The sequence below is a fragment of the Eubalaena glacialis genome, chromosome 7 (assembly GCF_028564815.1).
Source record: "Eubalaena glacialis isolate mEubGla1 chromosome 7, mEubGla1.1.hap2.+ XY, whole genome shotgun sequence".
Taxonomy (NCBI): domain Eukaryota; kingdom Metazoa; phylum Chordata; class Mammalia; order Artiodactyla; family Balaenidae; genus Eubalaena; species Eubalaena glacialis.
Genome location: NC_083722.1, coordinates 44367979 through 44388751, shown reverse-complemented (window position 1 = coordinate 44388751; position 20773 = coordinate 44367979). Strand labels below are relative to the sequence as shown.

General features: G+C 39.9%; 1 protein-coding gene across 1 annotated transcript in view; it reads left to right on the top strand.

Annotated features, from left to right (window-relative positions):
- LOC133095287 (dystonin-like) overlaps positions 1 to 20773 on the top strand; it is a 497948-nt gene that overhangs the window by 379633 nt on the left and 97542 nt on the right. Inside the window, 11 exon segments of the mRNA XM_061196431.1 lie at positions 2523 to 2731; positions 3957 to 4274; positions 5073 to 5239; positions 6867 to 7023; positions 7919 to 8045; positions 10121 to 10183; positions 10778 to 11019; positions 11899 to 12028; positions 14740 to 14939; positions 16366 to 16861; positions 18710 to 20181. Of these exon segments, the coding sequence (XP_061052414.1) occupies positions 2523 to 2731; positions 3957 to 4274; positions 5073 to 5239; positions 6867 to 7023; positions 7919 to 8045; positions 10121 to 10183; positions 10778 to 11019; positions 11899 to 12028; positions 14740 to 14939; positions 16366 to 16861; positions 18710 to 20181 (3581 nt within the window).

The following is a 20773-nucleotide window of genomic DNA, read 5'->3' as shown; positions in this document are numbered from 1 at the left end:
TATTTTTTAATTGAAGTATAGTTGATTTACAGTGTTGTGTTAATTACTGCTGTACAGCAAAGTGATTCAGTTGTACATATATATACATTCTTTTTTTAATATTCTTTTCCATTATGGTTTATCACAGGATATTGAATATAGTTCTCTGTGCTATACAGTAGGACCTTGTTGTTTACCCATTCTATATATAATAGCTTACATCTGCTAACCCCAACCTCCCACTCCATCCCTCCCCCAGCCCCCTCCGCCTTGGCAACCACCAGTCTGTTCTCTAGAGACATTCAGAATCTTTTGATCACGCACCTTGTCACGTAATTTTCAGCATGTGTATATAGATGCTCAGAGATGCACATGTATTTATAAATTACATACACCTATTGCTATCTTAGCATATTATGTACATTATAAGACCCCAAAATATAAAATGTTAAAGTAGAAGATAAAACTGCGAATGATCCTATGTCCCAGAGCACTGTCTTCACCTCCCACCTTGGCAACCACTGCTCTTGGGACAGGGGCTTGGGGGAGAAAAGACGATATTATATGTAATTCTGGTATTTGAAGAGGAATTTTGACACCTTCCCGTTGTTAATTGTACACAATTTCACTTTCATTTGTTTAAAATCCATGTTACATTATTTTAAGACTAAAGCTTCTCTCTGGCATAGTTTTTTAGGAATATGTGAAAGTATATTTAAGATATAGAGGAGTTTCTCTAAGATCTATTTGGCTTCTAAGAAAACCAACCACTTAAAAAAGTAACATTCTTAAAGTAAATTTTGTTTGTACCTTTTTCTAAAATATTTTTTAATTACTAAAATCAAGAATTTACTTCAGTGACAATATTTTATTACTAAGGAGTCCAAAAATAAACAAATACAATGTGTTAATTTAAAAATAATCTTTTTATTGAAGTATAGTTGATTTACAATGTTGTGTGTGTTAATTTTATTAAAATAGCTGACTTTGCTTGGGAAATCGCTTACCATAGCTAAACAGGTATGATGGTGCCCTGTTGAAGCACAGAGCCGCCCATTTGAGAAACAGGTCACCTGCCAATCACAGCCTGCAGTTCAGATGATCTGCTCTGTAACTTTCAAATCAGGGCTGTACTTGAACCCGCTGCTTGTCTGCCCTCAGCATCTTGGTGCATATTAAACTCTGTCCCCTCCCTGTTACCCTTCTCAGGGGCTTCATTGTGTTTTCGTGAAAGGAGCATGATTGTCTCTTTCAATCATCCAAACTTAACCTCTCAATTCAGTGAAAATTTGTCAAACTGTTTTCTCATGATATAATATTAGAACAAGCAAAAAGAAATATTGTTTGTTTATATGGATTATGTACCATGAGCCAAACATAAGCATGTAAGAGATTTCATTTTTATAGAGATGTCAATATTTTCTTCCATTGAAACATTTTACAGTGTATCAGAAATAATTAAAATTCTTTTCAGATTCTTGGACAGTAGGTGATAAATTGATGATTAAAAACATTGTTTTCAAAAAAAAAAAAAACATTGTTTTCCAGAGAGGTGGAGTGGAGGGAGGGAGAGGTGAATACATTAAAAACCACTGTTCTTTGAATTTCTCATTGGTCTTGCAGTATAGATGTAGGTTGTTAAAATATAGAGCTTTATATATGAATGAAAACTAGCCAGAAAGGTTTTTTTTTAAAGCATCTTAAGTCTTTAGAACTGAAAGTAAAGTTAATCTTATCTGAGACAGGTCAGCCTGCTAACACTGTTTATTTTTCCCTTTGCCTACTATTAAACTTATCAAATACATTCTATCTGTGTTATCTTAGAAGCATCATCTCAACCTTCTGTATTTTATGTGAATTTTCATTGTGTGTTGTCTATTTTCTCAGTACATTTGCATCTGCTAACTTCTGTGCATTTGAGTACTTTGCTTAGGATGTGAAGGATGAGAAAAACTTAAATCTCTGTGTGTGTGTGTGTACGTGAGAGAGAGAGAGCATGCGTGAGCAAGAAAGATTGAAATAATTTTTATGTGTAAAGGTTAATTCTTAATAAATCTTTATAAGAGTATATTGTTTCTTGAGATTAGCTCGGTAAGACTGTCACCTTTTTTTTTTTTCCATGTAGTTATCAAGTGTGGCTAATTTGAAAAGTCAGGTTGAGAACCAATATTTATTCCAAAGATTGGCTGTTTGGATCACTTTCATTTCTCTGGACAATTCAAATGTTTATGCATCCAAAAATTTTTTTTCAAATGAAGATTATATATATATATATATATACACACACACATACACACACACAATTATATTTACACATATATACTATTTAAAAATTTTTAGGTTTTTATTTTCCACTAGGATCTTTTCTTTCTTTTTTCAGGTTTTGGTGGTGCTCTGATGATGCATTATGAATTTATCATTTCAACCTTTTTTCCTCTTCTAATTCTAGTGTAGGGATTTTTATGACTCTCCTTAGTGTGTTTTGCAAAGGAACGGCGCAAAGAGAACTTAGTGGTTAAAGTTTCCCGATCCTTTTGGACTAGGTGACATTGTCGGGAGATACGATGACCTGTCCAAGTCTGTCAGTGAACGAAACGAGAAGCTGCAGATAACCCTGACCCGCTCTCTGAGTGTGCAGGACGGCCTGGATGAGATGCTGGACTGGATGGCGGGTGTGGAGCGCTCGCTGGAAGAGCAGCGCCCCGTGCCCTTGAACTCCGCCGCTCTGCAGGACGTCATCAGTAAAAACATCGTAAGTGACTTCCAACAAACAGACCGTTTTTAGATGAAAAAAAAAACCCAGCATCTCAGGTTATTCAAAAAGTGTGGATGTTTTCATGCTCTGCCCATATCAGACCCTTTCACTGATTCTCCCTACACATTTTCATCCCTAAAATTCATATATCCTGGGTTTTTCCATGTGCAGACATAAACCGATATATGAAGAACTTGAATGTTCTTGTTAGTGTAACATTATTTGCTCTTTTGTATGTGTATCTTCCTCAGCATATGAATCGTGGGTTATAAACATCATTCTAGATGGCAGGGACCAGAACCTTATAATTCTCTTTAAGAAAAAACACAGACTTATTCTTCCCCGGAACTTGAACTGTATATACTGTTGGGTTCTCTTGCTAAAACAGCACTGAATATTGGATAAATTAAAAATAATTGTATGAAAGTTACTAAGAGAGTAGAGCTTAAAAGCTTTCATCACAAGAAAAAAAATTGTAACTGTGTGTGGTGATGGACATTACCTAGACTTATTGTGGTGATCATTTGGCAATATTTACAATTATCGAATCATTATGTTGTACACCTGAAACTAATATACTGTTATAACATTATTATAACAGATAGTTATACATATGTCAATTATATCTCAATTAAAAAATTGTAATATATTGAAAAAAAATATGGTAAGCTCCAAGGATGGGTAGATTTAAGATAAATTTAAGGCATAAAGAGATGTCTCCTGAATATAACAACGTGGAAAGTAGCGCTTGCATAGAGACAAGTGTGCGAAGCGATTTTCTGTGAAGGAGCACAGAGGGACTTCCCTCTGTGTACTTTTCATGAACATCACTCATGGTACAGGGCATCCCCGCACACCGGGTCCTGTTTATTCCTCACGGCTTCAGCCAGCTGCCTAGGAGGTTAATCAGATCAGTCTTGTTGTTGTCTAGCCTTTGAAAAATCAGGACCGTGGATAATCCCTGGGCTGCAGGAGATCCCGGGGTTGCTGAGTGGCGGCCATCTCCTGCATCGCCAGGGCAGCCAGCCAGCTGTTCTCCAGTCTCCTTGCGGGGACTGGGGATGGGATTATTCCAGGGACCAATCAGCTTGTCTGTCACTCCCATTAGCTTCCTTAGTCACAGGTGGCTCAAACTTCTGTTGTTCTGAATAGTAATTTTTACAAGTCTGACGTTATTTGTAAATATCATTAGGTTACGTGTGCGGTATTTGGTTCATTTCAGATGTTGGACCAGGACATCGCGGGGCGGCAGAGCAGCATAAATGCCATGAATGAGAAAGTGAAGAGGTTCACAGAGACCACGGACCCGTCCACCGCATCCTCGCTGCAGGCCAGGATGAAGGACTTAGCCCTTCGCTTTTCAGAAGCAAGTCGCAAACACAAAGAAAAACTTGCCCAAATGGAGGAACTCAAAACCAAAGTGGAGCTGTTTGAGAACCTCTCAGAAAAGCTCCAGACATTCTTAGAAACCAAAACCCAGGCTCTTACTGAGGCAGACGTGCCTGAGAAGGATGTTACTGAGTTGTCTCAGTTTATGCAGGTATGTTTCCCATGGAATTCACAAGGCTGATTAAATATATCAACAGCTAAGACAAGCACATACATTTATTGGCAGAGTTATGATTAACAAGCATCATTTTAATTGCTGATGGATTGGTTAGATCTATGCTTTCCTCCTTTAACAACTTCAAAGCTCATCTTCTCCTTGAAGCCTTTGCTCATTAATCAGAAGTGAACACCATCTCTCATTTTCTGTATATCATAGGTGATATACATATCTTATTCCAGAGCCCACAGAGGCAGAATGTAAAGAGTGCATATTTAAATTAAATTAAACTGTTCTCTTTCAAACAGCCTGCCTGCATGTTTGTTTATACTTAGACCATAGGCAGGATCATTCTGTGAAATTCTGAGTGGAGCCATTCTGGTCCCATACCTACATCTTGATGGGATGCCCTTTGAAGATCTAGCAACACCTTATATTTTTTTAAATTTTTGTATTGAAGTATAGTTGATTTACAGTGTTGTGTTAATTACTGCTGTCCAGCAAAGTGACTCAGTTACACACACATATATATATATATATATATATATATATATACATTCTTTTTTAAATATTCTTTTTCATTATGGTTTTTCATAGGATATTGAATATAGTTCTTTGTGCTGTACAGTAGGACCTTGTTCCGTATCCATTCCATATATAAAAGCTTACATCTGCTAACCCCAACCTCCCATTCCATCCCTCCCCCAAGCCCCTCCCCCTTGGCAACCACCAGTCTGTTCTTTATGTTCGTAGCAACATCTTATATTGATGAAATATCTAAATGCTTTGTAGGAATCAACGTCTGAACTGCTAGAACGCAGGAAAGATCTTGAAATTTTACACAATCTCTTGAAGGAGATCTCCAGCCATGGCTTGCCAGGGGATAAAGCTCTGGTTTTTGAAAAAACAAATAATTTGTCAAAGAAATTCAAGGAAATGGAGGATACTGTCAAAGAAAAGTAAGCACCACTTAAGAAATTGGATTTTATTCTACTTGATACTAATTGGAATGCATGATTTTTATCTAGTTATGTAGCTACCTGGAACAGTTTTTGGAAACTTGAGAATAAGCATAGGGCTACTTTATAAGTACTTTAATATGGATAATTTTTTTGCTGTTAAAATTAAGTATAGTTTTTGTTAAAGTATTTAGGAGGGAAATTCACTACTTCTTACATGAAAGTGTTTATAGAAGGCACTGTGTAAGGAAAATGGTGGTGGTAGTGTTTTACTGAAAGTAGTCTAAACTCACTGTAGTCTGAAGCCTTTGGCTATTACATTTTTATTTGCAAAGGCAGAAATAACCTTGAAAGATAGCCCATGATTCACTGCTTTCTGGGCTCAATTCAGAAACGATACATCATTCCAGTATAGTTCTGGATAGTTCTGGATGGCTTTTTGTTTTTTTTTTTGTAAAATAGTTTCCTTTTTGAAGAGTTGTAGATCAGACATGATTCCATGAACAAACAAGGTAAGAAACAAGAGAATGAACCTAAATTAAGGTAAAAAGCTGTACAGGGGTGTGAGCCTTGTGATTGAGTTTTATATTTCTGATCTCATGCGAGTTGAGAATATACATCTGGTTTTGCCAAAGTTCATACAGAAGTCCCCCAAAAGATAGAAAGTAGTCATTTCTCTTTCAGCTATTCTTCTTCATTTCTTTGGAATTGTCTACCTAAAACTTTTGAGTGCTGTCTGGACTACTCACAGAGCTATCATTTCCATCCTATTTAATTCACATGACACAGAAGAAATATTCTTGGTTTCCCTGGGTAAACTCTAGGTTGTTTCTTCTGTCAGATGGGTCCAATTATCAAACCATGTGGTCATTGGTGATTAGTTTACCAGCCATGTACTCTCTGCTAATAATCCACACACCTGCACACGTGCACATGCCGTCTACATGGTATCCAGTTACCAAATCTAACTGTCCTCATAGCTGTACCTGTGCCAGGCGTGTGCCCTCCCTCTGTGGTGCTGAGCGTACAGAGAGATCCGTATAGTTCACTGTGGAGCTTTCTGAGTATCCGTGGGGGAGGTGCACATTAAGTTCTGCATCACTAGGTCTCACCTCGTTTTTGGAAACTCAAACCTGTCCTCTGTCTCTGTAAAGACACAGTTTACCCATCCACTAAAGTGACTGTAGTGACACTAGGTGGCGCTGTGTTTCCCTCATGTTAGTGACTTGTGTTTCCCCTCTGGTTCTCAGCCTGCTGGCGTTTAGCACCATATAAAGCGGACAGATAAAAGCTCACTGACTCTAAATCATGTTAAAGCTGTTTATATATGGCTTTAGAGTGTACGTAGCATTATAGAGAGCCGTTACACATGGGTTACAAATATCTTAACTGTTCCTCTCTTGATCTACAGACTTTACTGAGGAAATAGACAAGGAGTAATTTAGCTGATTTCACTTGCCACCTATGAAACCTTTCCTCCTGTATCTGAGGATTGGAGTGTGCCTGGGGGAAGATTTTTTTCTTAATGTTAAGCTTGAAATGGGAATAATAATTTATGTTTTAGTAATTAGTCCTTTGGAGTATCTCCCTTTGTGGCTTAAATTTGTCAATGATGTTTGTGATCTAGAAAAGAAGCTGTATCTTCTTGTCAAGAACAGATGGATGCCTTTCAAGTTCTGGTTAAATCATTAAAGTCGTGGATAAAAGAAACCACAGAAAGAGTTCCCGTTGTGCAGCCTTCTTTTGGTGCAGAGGATTTAGGGAAATCTTTGGAAGAAACTAAGGTGAATCATTGTCCATGTCTGATAAGAATTTCTCATTTGCCTGTGTTAGGAGTGAGAGGTTTCCTTTTACCTAATAGCACATAAGTTAGAACCTCATGTATGTACAGTGTATTTTGGTGATATTTGGAAATCATGACGGGTTTAACTGATCCTTTCGAAGAAGGACACAGACTTTCAGTTAATTTGCTTTTTTAAAGAGACGTATTTGTGAGTTGCTGACTGGTCCGAGTTTCTTTCCCCACCACATCTCTACTTAGTTTATTTTTTATACCATTTTTCATAATGTTAGTAAAAGATCCTTCTCTTCAACTCAGCATTTTGCTCTAGTTTGGATATATCACTCTAACCAGTATTTGAAGATGGAAGTTATTTGAATCTCTAGTGTGTGAGTCTTCTGTCATCTGACTCAGTCATAAAACTTAGGACCAGTTATGGCAAGTTTTCCACTCCAAATTTGTGGAGTTGTGTGTCCTTTAAAATTCATTGAAGTTTTGATGATTAAAATTCACTATTAAATGGAGTTCTGAATTTCCATTTTTTAAAATTGTTTCTACTACTTTTTTTTTTTTTTTTTGTAACTTGTCTGTTACCTAGTACAGTTTTGCAGGCTTACAGTTGACAGTTACTTTGGAACCCGTGGCAGCTGGGACTAGCCTGGCTTCCACTGTGGCTGGGAGCAGAATTCAGGATGGACGCCACCCCACTCCTCACTATTAACAGTGTTAACAGTCACCTGGGCTGCTGGAACAAATAGAGATGCTGTCCTTTTCTTCCATCCCATAAGTCAGAACCCACAATCATCACTGTTTTAAGATATGTTTAAGACATTGAATTATAATGTGTAACTTGGAAAAGATTACAAAGACTGAAAAATAATGTGTTTTTATATCTCAAGAAATTACAAGAGAACTGGAGCTTAAAAACACCCGAGATTCAGAAAGTCAACAACAGTGGGATCTCACTATGTAACCTAATAAGTGCTGTGATGACGCCTGCAAAGGCCATAGCAGCAGTTAAGTCAGGTAAGTGCTTTATTTACATTTGTGGTAAAACCCGTAAGAATTGGGTCCACCCATGTTGATTTTATTTGTGTATGTTATTTTTAAAAATTAATGCATAAAATAACCTCAGAAACACGAAGGGAAAGTGACAAGAAAGATGGCATCTCTTATTAAACAACCTAAACGCTGCCACGGAAAAGTGTCTGTTCTGGTCAAATTTCAGATCTCTTAGGTTTCATCTTATTAAATACTACAATTTAAAATGTAACCAAATTCATCTGTAAGAATAAGGAACATTATATTGGGGAAGGGGAAAGATCAGATTCCAGTTTGTTTGTTTTTACCTAATTGATGGGGATGTAGAAATTCTATTTGAAATCTTTGGTAAAGAAATGAGTCTGGTCTCCTGGGAAAGAAGGAAGTAAGGAAAGGAAACAGGTTCTTTTCTGTTGAGCGGACCTCTCTTAATTTCTTCCCATCTGCTTTATTCCTTACACTATTCCCAAAGAAAACAGTTCTGTACTGTGTTAGCCAGCATGTCTGAATCACAATCTTACCAGGCTTCTCAACACAAGGGGAGAGTCATGTATAAATAATGGTTCTAAAATTAAGTTATGGATAGAGTTTTAAGTTTAAAACATTTATATTGTTGTCACTATCAGGTTTAAAATAATCCAAGAGTAGACCGAAGGCAGATCTCATATCTTTATTCTGAGGGTTTCTGACGATCCTCTGTGGTTTATCTGCCCTGCTCAGCCCCCAGCTGTTCCCATTGTGAGGCTGATGTTGAGCTGGGCCCTTCTCCACCCACCGTTTATTCTGCTCTATTAATCCCATTTCAGGCAATCCTCGTAGTATACGTGTGTGATGATCTCTCCTTTCTCTCCTAATCAGATTTCCTGAAATGTCAAGGTTTTTTGTTTTTTTGTTTTTTTTTAAACGAAAGGAATTCTGTGGTGTTTTACATTAGTTCTTCATGCCCATTCTATATTAGTAATAAGTAAAAAGTATTTTTTTCCTACTCTTGACAACTCCCAAGCATGGTAGGAATTAATCTCGAGTATCTAAAGGGTATCTTCACTTCCATCTGAAATGACATGGTGTGTGTGATTTTTTTTTTTTTAAAGGGACAAAACTTAGATTAAGATTCAGATATTTAAATGTTTTTGTTTAGGCTTGTTCTTGTGTGGTTAGTTTGGGGAAATGTTTTTGTGTTTTGGATAGAGAGCCAAGGCATACTAACATGAGAAGGTCTAATTGATTTTTTAATATTCTGATTATGAAAAAGGAACCGGTGCTAGGTGTTTAGGGAGTTAAAGAGAAATAATTACTACGGCTCACCAAGTAGTTCCTATTTGCTAGGCAGTAGGGTAACTGTCTTTAATTCCCACAGTGGTCTTGCGAGATAGATGTTATTCTCCCTAGCAGTTTGGTGGGATGGATTCACCTGTGCAGCCTCACAGGTAGTCATTAGTGGGGCAGGGGTTTAAGTTCAGGTGAGACATATGCCAGGGCCCAGGTGCCCCAGCCACTGTACCTCCTTCCTCTCTGTTGATACAGTAATGGTTTCTTTTACTTTTGACTTTTCTTTCGTGTCTTTTTACCTTATTCCGTCTCCATTAAACCCATGAAAACACTGTAACTACAGCAGACAATTTTCAGTTTCTTAACTTGAGACAGACATTCTTTTGTCCATCAGGCATTTATGCTTCAAGCAGCACACATAGTGACCAGCTTCTGTGCTTCAGGGACTGTATCACTAAAATAACTTCAGCTTTAAAGCAACCTTATCCCCAAATTTTCTTATAAATTAATAGTTAATGATTAATGTATATAATCTAAAGTTACTGAAACTCTACTGTTTAAGTTGATCATGTTATGACTTTAAGAATAAATTTTATGCAAAAGAAAGGATATAGCTTGATCTTTCAGACCTTCATTTGATTTTGAAATTGAATCAGTATTTTACATTTTCAAATAGTATTAACATTTTAAAAGAATTACTGTTTATGGCGTTTGCTTTAATGCCACCTACTATTAATATATATAAAATACAATAGAAATCTATGATGACTTCAGTTTTAATATTTTTGCAGGTGGAGTAATATTAAATGGTGAAGGAACAGCCACAGATACTCAGGATATTTTGGCAAATAAAGGTAAATAGTAACTTTAAGTGCTTATTGATTAAATTACTTGGTATGATTTCTTTTTTGAGAGAGAGAGAAAATCTTTTCAGGGATGAAAAGTAGTTATATCGAAATTTCAAACTTGAATTAAAATGGTATGAGTATAGTCATGTTCTCCATAAATAACATGTTTATATAACATTCCATGCAATTTTGTTCATCTGAACTTAATGAAATCCAGTAATTCAGCTTGGCATTTGGTTTATGTTTCCTTCTTTCGGGTTAATTTGAGATATTTTCTCACTTGGGATAACATTATTTGAGCTATTTTTTTTTTAATTTGATGCCTGAGGAATTAATAAGCATCATTTCATGATTTGGGTTTTTTATTCCATTTAAAATATCTATCTCATTTCACTTGTATTATGCAGTGTACCTAAAGTATTTGTCATTAAGTGGCATTGTAAGATGATGTAACATTTTAGTTCTAAAAACTCTGTGACTTTATCATAGTAGACTTAATATTGACAAAATAGAAGGAAATAGCACGTGAAACAAATTTTTATTTCTAGAGCTCTAAACACACTGAAAATGTGTCAATATAATTTTTCTTCTTACGTTTAGGATTAACATCCATTAAAAAGGATATGAGTGACATAAGCCATGGCTGTGAAGATCTTGGCCTCTTACTTAAAGACAAAATAGCCGAACTGAGTACCAAACTCTCCAGATTGCAAAAGGCTCAGGAAGAATCAAGTGCCATGATGCAGTGGTTACAGACGATGAACAAAACTGCCACAAAATGGCATCAGGCACCTACACCTACGGACACTGAGGCTGTGAAGAGTCAAGTTGAACAGAACAAGGTATCTTCTGTGGGTCCATTTACCGAAGACGTGAGAGAACAGATTAGCACTCAGAACTGAGCCCTGGGGGTCAGGAGCCCCTTTCTGGTTTCTTGCTCTCTAACCTTCAACAGATAGTTCGCCAGCTTTGTTGAACGTGACTTTCTGTAGAGATTGATGCTAATAGTCACTTATTTTTACACACAGATGTTATAAAGATGAGTGAGCTGTTGGGTGCAAGCAACTTTGCCACCTTCAAATTAGTTTAAGTCTTGGATTTTAACCAGTACTTATTGGAAAAGATGTATTTAAGGGCTAAGTGTATTAGGAATCTGTTCTGTCCAGTATAAAATAGGGGAGCTTATGCTTTCCCTTTGTTTAATACACGGTATTTCTTTCTACAACTGTCAGGGTTGGGAAAACGGTTTTGCACTCTGGCAATGCTGGCAAAAGTGTCTCCAGATGACTAACTTATCTTTGAACTCTGTAACGTGTTGTCCAGAAAAGTGCTTATTTGCTAGTAGTCTCAAATCTTGCAGCCTTTATCAAGACTGATTTTCTGATTAATTACAATCTTACTGATGTCATTTTCCTTTTTTTCCAAAGGGATTTGAGAATACCTTGAAATTCTTCCTAGGTGATGGGATGAGGGTCATTATCTCTGTAGCTCTAGCATTCCTCCTTGGGATTCTGTTATCAGCTAGTCGAAGAATAGTTATGAAGAGGAAAAGAAAATATAATTCACTGCTGAATCCGGTCCTCACTCACTTCAGCCTTTAACAGTGGATTTTTTCCCCTCTTTTGGCCATGTTGGAGAAAAAAGTGCTCTATTGGAATTGTGTTTTTGTCTTTTGATGTTGACATACTTTAATGAAGTTACTTTTTTTATTTCCTTGTTAGTCATTTGAGGCAGAACTGAAGCAAAATGTAAACAAAGTGCAGGAGTTGAAAGACAAGCTGACGGAGCTGCTGGAGGAGAACCCAGACACTCCGGAGGCCCCCAAGTGGAAGCAGATGTTGACGGAAATAGGTATGTTACCACTTACACCAGAGGCCGTGCACAGAAGCACAGTCATTTTTTAAAAATCATAATCTCTATCAGAAAACATCTATCCAACAATCTCACTGACTTTGGGGTTTGCTTTCATGTTTCAGAATCGATCTTTGCATATTCTGAAGTGTCATTTCATATTACGTGGTGCTAGGCCTTGGCATATCTTGTGTTTTTCTCACTAAACACAGTAACGAAATTTATGTTTATGAAGAAGGTAGATACCAGTTAATAGAATGCTGTGTATTGAGTCACATGTTTTCATTATGGTTTATTTTTTACTAGGTTTTGGGTGCTTCTAATTTTTTATGCTTTGTTATATTTTAGTGTGGAGAGTCCTTTTTGTTTGTTTGTCTGGAAAAGGTGGGTGCCTTTCTCCACCATGGAGTTCCTGATGGGACCCCGCCAGCCCCTGTTTCATGCTGCTGGTCCCTTTCCCAACCAGCCTGAGAAGGCTGCTCCTCCACAGGAGTCTGGGGGTTTGCTCTTTACCCAGAGTCCTCCTCCCATCTCCATCCTGTCCCTATATAAACTGTTCCTCGGAGATGCAGAATTTCCTTCACAAGCCCTGTTACCTTATCACCCCTTTTCCTTATGGTAATGATATGGGAGTGAGTGTAGACAGTGATACTCTTTTTCCCTACTTCATAGTATTTGGAGAATTCAGTGAGTTAATGTGTGTGCAGCTCAGACAAACAGTATCTGGCACATAGTGTGTTTACTATGACTATCACAAGAATCATTTTACTTTGAATTGTTCCATTATATTTAGCTAAATCTTGTCCTTCCTTTAGAGTCAGATATGCTGTGATAAATTTATAAGTGTCTAAGTACATTTTAGTTTAATAAGAGTCATCCTTATACATATAACTGCATCACTTTGCTGTACACCTGAAACTGACACAACATTGTAAATCAACTATACTCCAGTAAAAGAAAAAGAGTCATCCTAAGAGATCTGAATGTTGAAAGGTGTATTTAATCCAACAGTAGAGACTCCTGTTGCATTATAATTAATTGGGCCCTAATTCAGTGGCTCTCACGTAGAATATCAGAATTACTCGAAGGAATATTTTCAAGGCATCTTAGAATAGCGGAGGGAGCAAGGAATGCATATTTCAGCAAAGCTTCCTGATAAGATTTTGATATTTCTCCTTCTCCATTTATGGTTTCAGTTGCATTATTTCATTATCAGATTGTGACTGACTAGAACACGCCATATAGTGTGACGTTGTTTAGGTTAACGTTTCAGGGGCTGGGCTCTATGAAAAGCAGCTCTTCAGTGCATTACACTGGGTGAAAAAAATCTGTCAAATCAGCTCGTCACACCATCAGTGTTGAGTGACTCATGTGTTGAAGGATGGTCTGTAATTCTGGGCTTCAAGGAGCATGCCGTCCTCAGGGCGGGGGGAGCAGGCAGGGTGTCCTAGCGGAGGGTGAGACCCAGTGGGATCGTGAAAGCAGGATGGGGGGGGGACAGAGGGGGAGGGATGGAGCATGTGGGCTGTGGGGCCCTTGTGCGCCCAGCCTGTTGCGATGAGGACGTGTGATCAGCGGGCAGATGAGGGCTTCCTCTCGGAGGACAGACCTTCTCGGATGAGCAGACGAGGACCCTTTTGTGGGAGACCCTGGAGGTCAAGCAGAGGTCATCAGATTTTGCTGTCTAGTTGGTGACGAGTAAATTATTGAGGGGTTTGAGCCCAGAAGTGACATATTCAGTGACGTTTAAGGGAAATTATTTTAGAACCAAATTCATTGCAGCTGAGGATCACGAATTGCAGGTAAGTTGGTTAGAAGGCCCTTGGTCTAGGTATGCAGTTCTGGAAAGGGTGCTCCTGGCAGCAAGAGCAGAGCATCCCCTGGGGACGTGTTAGAAACGCACATTCAGACCTCACTTCAGACCTGCTGATCAGTCCCTCCGGGGGTGGGCCCAGCACCTGTGTGACCAGACCCTCTAGGGGTCTCTGATGCAGCTCCAGCTTGAGAAGTACTGGTCTTGGCAAAACACGATGAGGACCAACGTGGAGTTGGGTATTGGGAATGGAAGGACTGGGCTTAAGGGTTTGTGATTGAGGATATAGGAGAGTCATGAAAGAACATCCTGAACTATGGCATTTCATGACGTGCATGAGAATAACTTCAAAAGAAGTCTAAAAGTCGGGAAAACCTACCCATTTTGATAGGAATATCGTGAGTTTTTTTCTCCAACATTGAATTTAAAGGGTTGGTGAGATTTCCTATTGTAACTTCCGAGCAGCTGGCTGCTGATGTGTGATTTGCGTAGAAGAGCATGGTTGGGTGTAGATACACACATTTGGGAGTCACTTACCTCCATCTGGTCGTTGAAGGTTTGCTATTAAAGAAAAGGATACATGTTCATTGTTATAGTGGGTCAGTTCTGGTTGAATAAACAGACTCTGTAGGACTTCTAGAAGGAATGAGGGTTCTCAGGAATATTCCATAATCTATAGCATCTTCCAAAATCAGATTCAAATCTACTTTTCTTACACTTCAGTTGACACACAACCATTGGGACCATAAAATCTGTATCGTTAAATGCAATTAACTTACAGATTAGTCTTTAATTGACTATGTAAGGAGAGTCCTGTCCTACAATCTTCATAGATACAGTTGTATTAAATGTATAAAAAACAAGCATCTGTTTCATCCTCTATCTTTTTTTCTTCTAGATTCTAAGTGGCAAGAACTCAATCAGTTAACAGTTGATAGACGACAAAAACTGGAAGAATCCTCAAATAATCTAACCCAATTCCAGACAGTGGAGGCTCAGTTAAAACAGTGGCTTGTGGAAAAAGAACTGATGGTCAGTGTCCTTGGGCCCTTGTCGATTGACCCAAATATGCTGAACACACAAAGGCAGCAGGTGCAGGTGAGTCCTACCTGACTTAACAAGACAGATGTTTTCATTAGAAATACATTACCTTGGACGGTATGTGCTCTGCCTGTCTCGGAGGGTATTTGTAATGTGTCAGATGCCCACGAGGTACCATCGTGAGGCTGGCGGGAAACCCCCAGAGAAGCAAAGCTCTGGAGCATCCCTGGAGCATCCCTGAGGGGTCCACCGAGCCCACGAGTATGGTCAGGTCCCTTGATCGTTTCAGTCATATTGTGGTTTGTAGAGACCCTGTTAAAGAGGACTTTCTTTGAAGTATTAATATGATTGCATAAGTAATAACATTTTTATGAGAAGCTAGTATATTGTTTAGAAATGACTCCTTTGAGGTTTTATTCATTTTGATTGTGGTAGTAGATAATGAAACTTATAAAGCTCATGCAAAACATCCCTGAGTGGGGGAGACAAAGTAAGAAGAGAAAGAAGAAGGGAAGAAGAGGAGGAACCTTGAAACCTGCAGGGTTAGTTAGACTCATCTAATTATGAGCAGATAAATCCACAGGGGGAGAAACATATGTAAATTGTAAGTCAGACGTAATCGCAGGCGCTCCGCTGTGGTCTCGGTGAGCTTTCTTTCTGTGCAGGTGGTGGTTTCGGGGCATGGAAGCTGATCCGTACTCTGAAAATACACAACAGTCTGGGTAGTTGAGTCACGTGCTGTCCTAGGCATGTATGTTCTTCATCTGAATAGAATGGAAACAAAAGATATAAAGAAACGTTTGAGGAGAAATAATTGTCCATAGTCTCCCAGAGATAGAAAAAATATTCTACTAAAAGAAGGACATTTGGGGATCATTCGTTTTATAATGAAAGCCAGTGTGAGCCCGCACGCTCGGAGCGACATGATTTATTGGCTAAATCTTTACAAAAAAGACTGTAAACGTCGATCTTATGTTTAAAAAGAACCTTTGTAAATCAATGCACCATGAGTTCGTATATCCTAACACTGTTATCACTGTGTATTTCCTTTGGTGTAAAATGCTATAGAGCATTTAAAAAATCCTGTAAAAAGAAAAATGCAAATAGGAAAAAATCAAATTGGTGTTAGTGTGATGTAAACTTGTCTAAAAGCAGTGTTTCCCTTTGTGTGTGAAAATTTGTACAATGAATTTTTGTTCCTTTCCCCCAGACTAGCAAAAATATTTATTCTCTTTTTTCTCCCTTGGGGGATATTATTTTAGACAAAATGTTAATCTCTGTGAAGCACCATTGCTCTTTGTATTAGTTCATGATAATTGCACTGCCTTTGAAATAAAAGCTAGGAAAGCAGTAACAAAAATAAAATAAAAACTAGATAATTAACTACCACTTCTGTCTGTTTAGAAACTTAAAGCTGTGTTTTCTGTAATTAATTCTCCAGTCATTTGTGTGTTCATTTGCCCTCATCACCTCTTTACCTTAGATTCTCCTGCAAGAATTTGATACCCGGAAACCTCAGTATGAACAGCTAACAGTGGCTGGTCAGGGCATCCTGCACAGACCTGGGGAGCACCCATCCTTCCACGGGATTGTGAAGGAACAGCTGGCAGCTGTGACCCAAAAATGGGACAGCCTCACGGGACAATTGAGGGACAGATGTGACCGGATCGACCAGGCCATTGTTAAAAGCACCCAGTATCAAAGCCTGCTGAGAAGCCTTTCCGATAAGCTGGCCGACTTGGATAATAAACTCAGCAGCAGTGTGGCCGGGAGCACACACCCTGACGCGATGAACCAGCAGCTGGAAACAGCCCAGAAAATGAAGCAGGAAATAGAGCAGGAAACGAAGCAGATCAAAGTGGCCCAGGCTCTGGGAGAGGATCTGGCAGCCCTGGTTAAAGAAGAGTACTTGAAAGCTGAACTTAGTCGGCAACTGGAAGGCATCTTAAAATCATTTAAGGATCTTGAACAAAAAGCAGGTTTGTGTGTCTTCTTTGAATGCATGTATTTCCTGGAAATAGGGATCAGTGAACACCCTATTTCCAAGCTGTTGGGGAAACCAGGCCCCTAAAGAGAACCTGCTCGCAGTGAGAGGTGCATGCAAGGAGGGTAGATTTGGGTTCACATGCACACACAATGTTGCAGGGGCGGGGGGTTCTGCACAGATGATAGGGGGACCCCGTGCCGGCAAAGTCCACTTCACATAGGCCCATGGAAACTTCAGGTACTCCAGATTGGTTTTTACAAACTTTCAGACATAGAGAACAGACTTGTGGTTGCCAAGGGGCGGGGGAGGTAGAAGAGAGATGGAGGGGGAGTTTGGGATTAGCAGATGCAAACTATTAAAAACAATTTTCTTTTATTGAAGTAGAGTTGATTTACAATCTTGTGTTAATTTCTTCTGTACAGCAAAGTGACTCAGTTATACATATATATACATTCTTTTTAAATATTCTTTTCCATTATGGTTTATCGTAGGATATTATATAGAATGGATAACCAACAGGGACCTACCGTATAGCACAGGGAAGTCTATTCAGTCTCCTGTGATAAACCAAAATGGAAAAGAATATGAAAAAGAATGTGTATATATGTATAACTGAATCACTTTCCTGTACAGCAGAAAATAACACAACATTGTAAATCAACTATACTTCAATTTAAAAAAACAGTAAAAAAAACAAATTGGTTTTTAAAGGTGTCAATGTTTATGCTATGCGACAGTCTTGTTTCACCAGAAAAGGAGACGACTACAGTTATTAAAAAAGGCTTGGCGTCATTTTCTTGATAACAGCTGGTTCGTCTGGCTCCATCATGGAAGCTTTTCCAGAGAACCATGTGAGAGAGAGGCATTATGCATGATTTCCTCTCTCGCCTGCTGTGGCCGCTGAGCCCTGGATGGTCCAAGGCAGCAGCAGCAGTTCCTGGGCCCGAGAAGGGCCGGCCAGAGGAGAGCCCGTTGGTTGCTGTGTTTGTCATTTGCCAAGTAACACTAGGCACTCAGTTTATGTTTTTTAATAATTGATTGGATTTGTTAACTGATCGTAGCAACCGTTTCAGACTTACTCCTTGATTTTGACGTGATATGGATAGCAAACATTAGCTATGATGATTACGGTGATGGTGACTATTGTTGGGAACCCTTTTCCGTGACAGGCATTCAGCTCAGAGCTTTACTTGCACGCACTGTCACCTCAGTCCCACGACAGCTTCTGTCAATGTTGCCAGCTCATACTTGGGGAGATGAGGCCCAGAGGTTTAATCATTCACCCTAGGCCCTCCAGCTCTTGAGAGGCTGAGTTGGGATCCAGACCCATGTCGTCCCCATGGGCTGCCTTACATTGCCTCCGTGATGGGTAAAAATTACACAGGTGGAGACTTCCCTGGCGGTCCAGTGGTTAAGATTCCACGCTTCCACTGCAGGGGCCACGGGTTCAATCCCTAGTCGGGGAACTGAGACCCTGCATGCCGCAGGGCCAAAGGAAAAAAAAAAATCACACAGGTGGAAAAGTCACATTTAATAAGAGATGGGTTATTTATCAGCATCACCTAGAGCTTTGAACAGTTGTCACTTCCCCGCCTGGGATGGAGGCGGCTCTAGTATCCAGCCTCCATTGTCTCTTTTCTTCCCGTAGTCCTCACCTCTTGCCCTTCCCCCACCACCTTTGTCCATAACATAAGCGCTTTTGTCGTTCTCATAGTCAGTGCTAGTAGCCCTTGCGTTTAGATTATTCTGTGTATTTATTTGGCGGTTTTTCTCTTGGCTTTTTGCAGATTTATTCAACATTTTAATGTAAAATAAACATGTCTGTGGTTTTATTTTTTAGAGAACCATGTCCAGCATCTTCAGTCAGCCTGTGCCAGCTCTCATCAATTTCAGCAAATGTCTAGAGATTTCCAGGCTTGGCTGGATACCAAGAAGGAAGAACAGAACAAGTCTCCCCCGATATCAGCCAAAGTCGAGGTCTTGGAGTCATTAATGAAAGATCAGAAAGACTTCAGGAAAACTTTGACCGCCCAGTCTCACATTTATGAGAAAACCATGGCGGAAGGTGAAAACCTGTTACTAAAAACACAAGGGTCTGAGAAGGTAGCGTTACAGTTACAACTGAACACGATTAAAACCAACTGGGATGGATTTCAGAAGCAGGTGAAAGAAAGAGAAGACAGGGTGAAAGATTCACTGGAAAAAGCTCTCAAGTATAAAGAACATGTGGAGATGCTCCGGCCATGGATAGACAGGTGTCAAAACAGCCTCAAGGAGATAAAGTGTAGCTTGGATCCTGCTGAGACAGAGAAATCTCTTGCCCAGTTAAAATCTCTGCAGAAGGAGAGGGACCAGCACTTCGGGATGGTGGAACAGCTAAACAGTGCAGCCAGCAGCCTGCTCAGTGTCTGTGAAATGGACAAAGAGGCGGTGGCAGAGGAGAAGGAATCCCTGCTCCAGAAGGTGGACATGGTCACCGAGCAAGTGCACAGGAAGAAATTCTCTCTGGAGAACATGGCCCAGAAGTTTAAAGAATTTCAAGAAGTTTCCAAAGAAGCTCAGAGGCAGCTTCAGTGTGCAAAGGAACAGCTAGATATGCACGACTCTCTGGGGCCCCAGGCTTACAGCAGTAAGTCCCTGACTGTGTTGCAGACTCAGCAGAAAGCCCTTCAGACCTTGAAGCCTCAGGTCAATCTGGCCCAGGGGCTCGCCCAGGACCTTGTGGCGGGGGCCTCCGACTCCAAGGGCACCTCCGAGATTCTACTCCAAGCAGAAGCCTTAGCCCAGGAGCACAGCGCCCTCAGCCAGCAGGTGGATGAAAAGTGCTCCTTCTTAGAAACCAAGCTTCAGGGCATCGGCCATTTCCAGAACACCATCCGAGAGATGTTTTCTCAGTTTGCGGAGTTTGATGACGAGTTGGACAGCATGGCCCCCGTGGGGAGAGATGTGGAAACGCTGCAGAAGCAAAGGGAGGCTATTAAAGCCTTCTTGGAGAAACTGGAAGCGCTCATCGCAAGCAACACCAATGCTAATAAGACCTGCAAGATGATGCTGGCCACGGAGGAAGCCTCTCCTGACCTGGTCGGCATCAAACGGGACCTGGAGGCTTTAAGCAAACAGTGCAACAAGCTTCGGGACCGTGCACAAGCCAGAGAAGAGCAGGTGGAAGGGACCATCACGCGCCTCGAAGAATTCTACAGCAAACTCAATGAATTTTCTACTCTACTCCAGAAGGCTGAAGAACATGAGGAATCTCTAGGCCCTGTTGGCATGGAAACAGAGATGATTAACCAACAGCTTGATGTGTTCAAGGTAGGGAGTGCTTCCTTTGTACTCTGCGTTTTGGTTATCCAAAGACATTACTGATCGGTATAGAAGGATATGGCCTATTTTGTAGCATCTTCAAGTAGGATTGTCATGCAGTGTTGGAGCTTAAATGAGCATCCGTGGGCGGAGGGGATATCCAGGTACGTGGGGTGAGTCCACGCTTCCTGGGGCTTTGGGCCCTCATGGGATAAGGCCTGTGATGAATTAGGAGGTCAAAGGGTGCTTGGAAAGCTGGTGTCTGTTTCTGATGTCACTCACAGCTGCCCTCTGGAGTGACCACGTCCGTGTTTTAAACTCCACCACGGAGGCCCATCTGTCACATCAAAAGTGTGTTCTCTTCATGTTTGTGTCCCAGCATTTTCTTTCATGGTGAATTATAGTCTTTTCCTGCTCTTTCCCTTTTTATAGTCTTCTCCTCCTACTTAATTGAATTTCTTCCCCAAGTTCCTATTTTTTTTTTTTTAATGTTTTATTTATTTATTTATTTTTATTTTTGGTTGTGTTGGGTCTTCGTTTCTGTGCAAGGGCTTTCTCTAGTTGCGGCAAGCAGGGGCCACTCTTCATCGCGGTGCGTGGA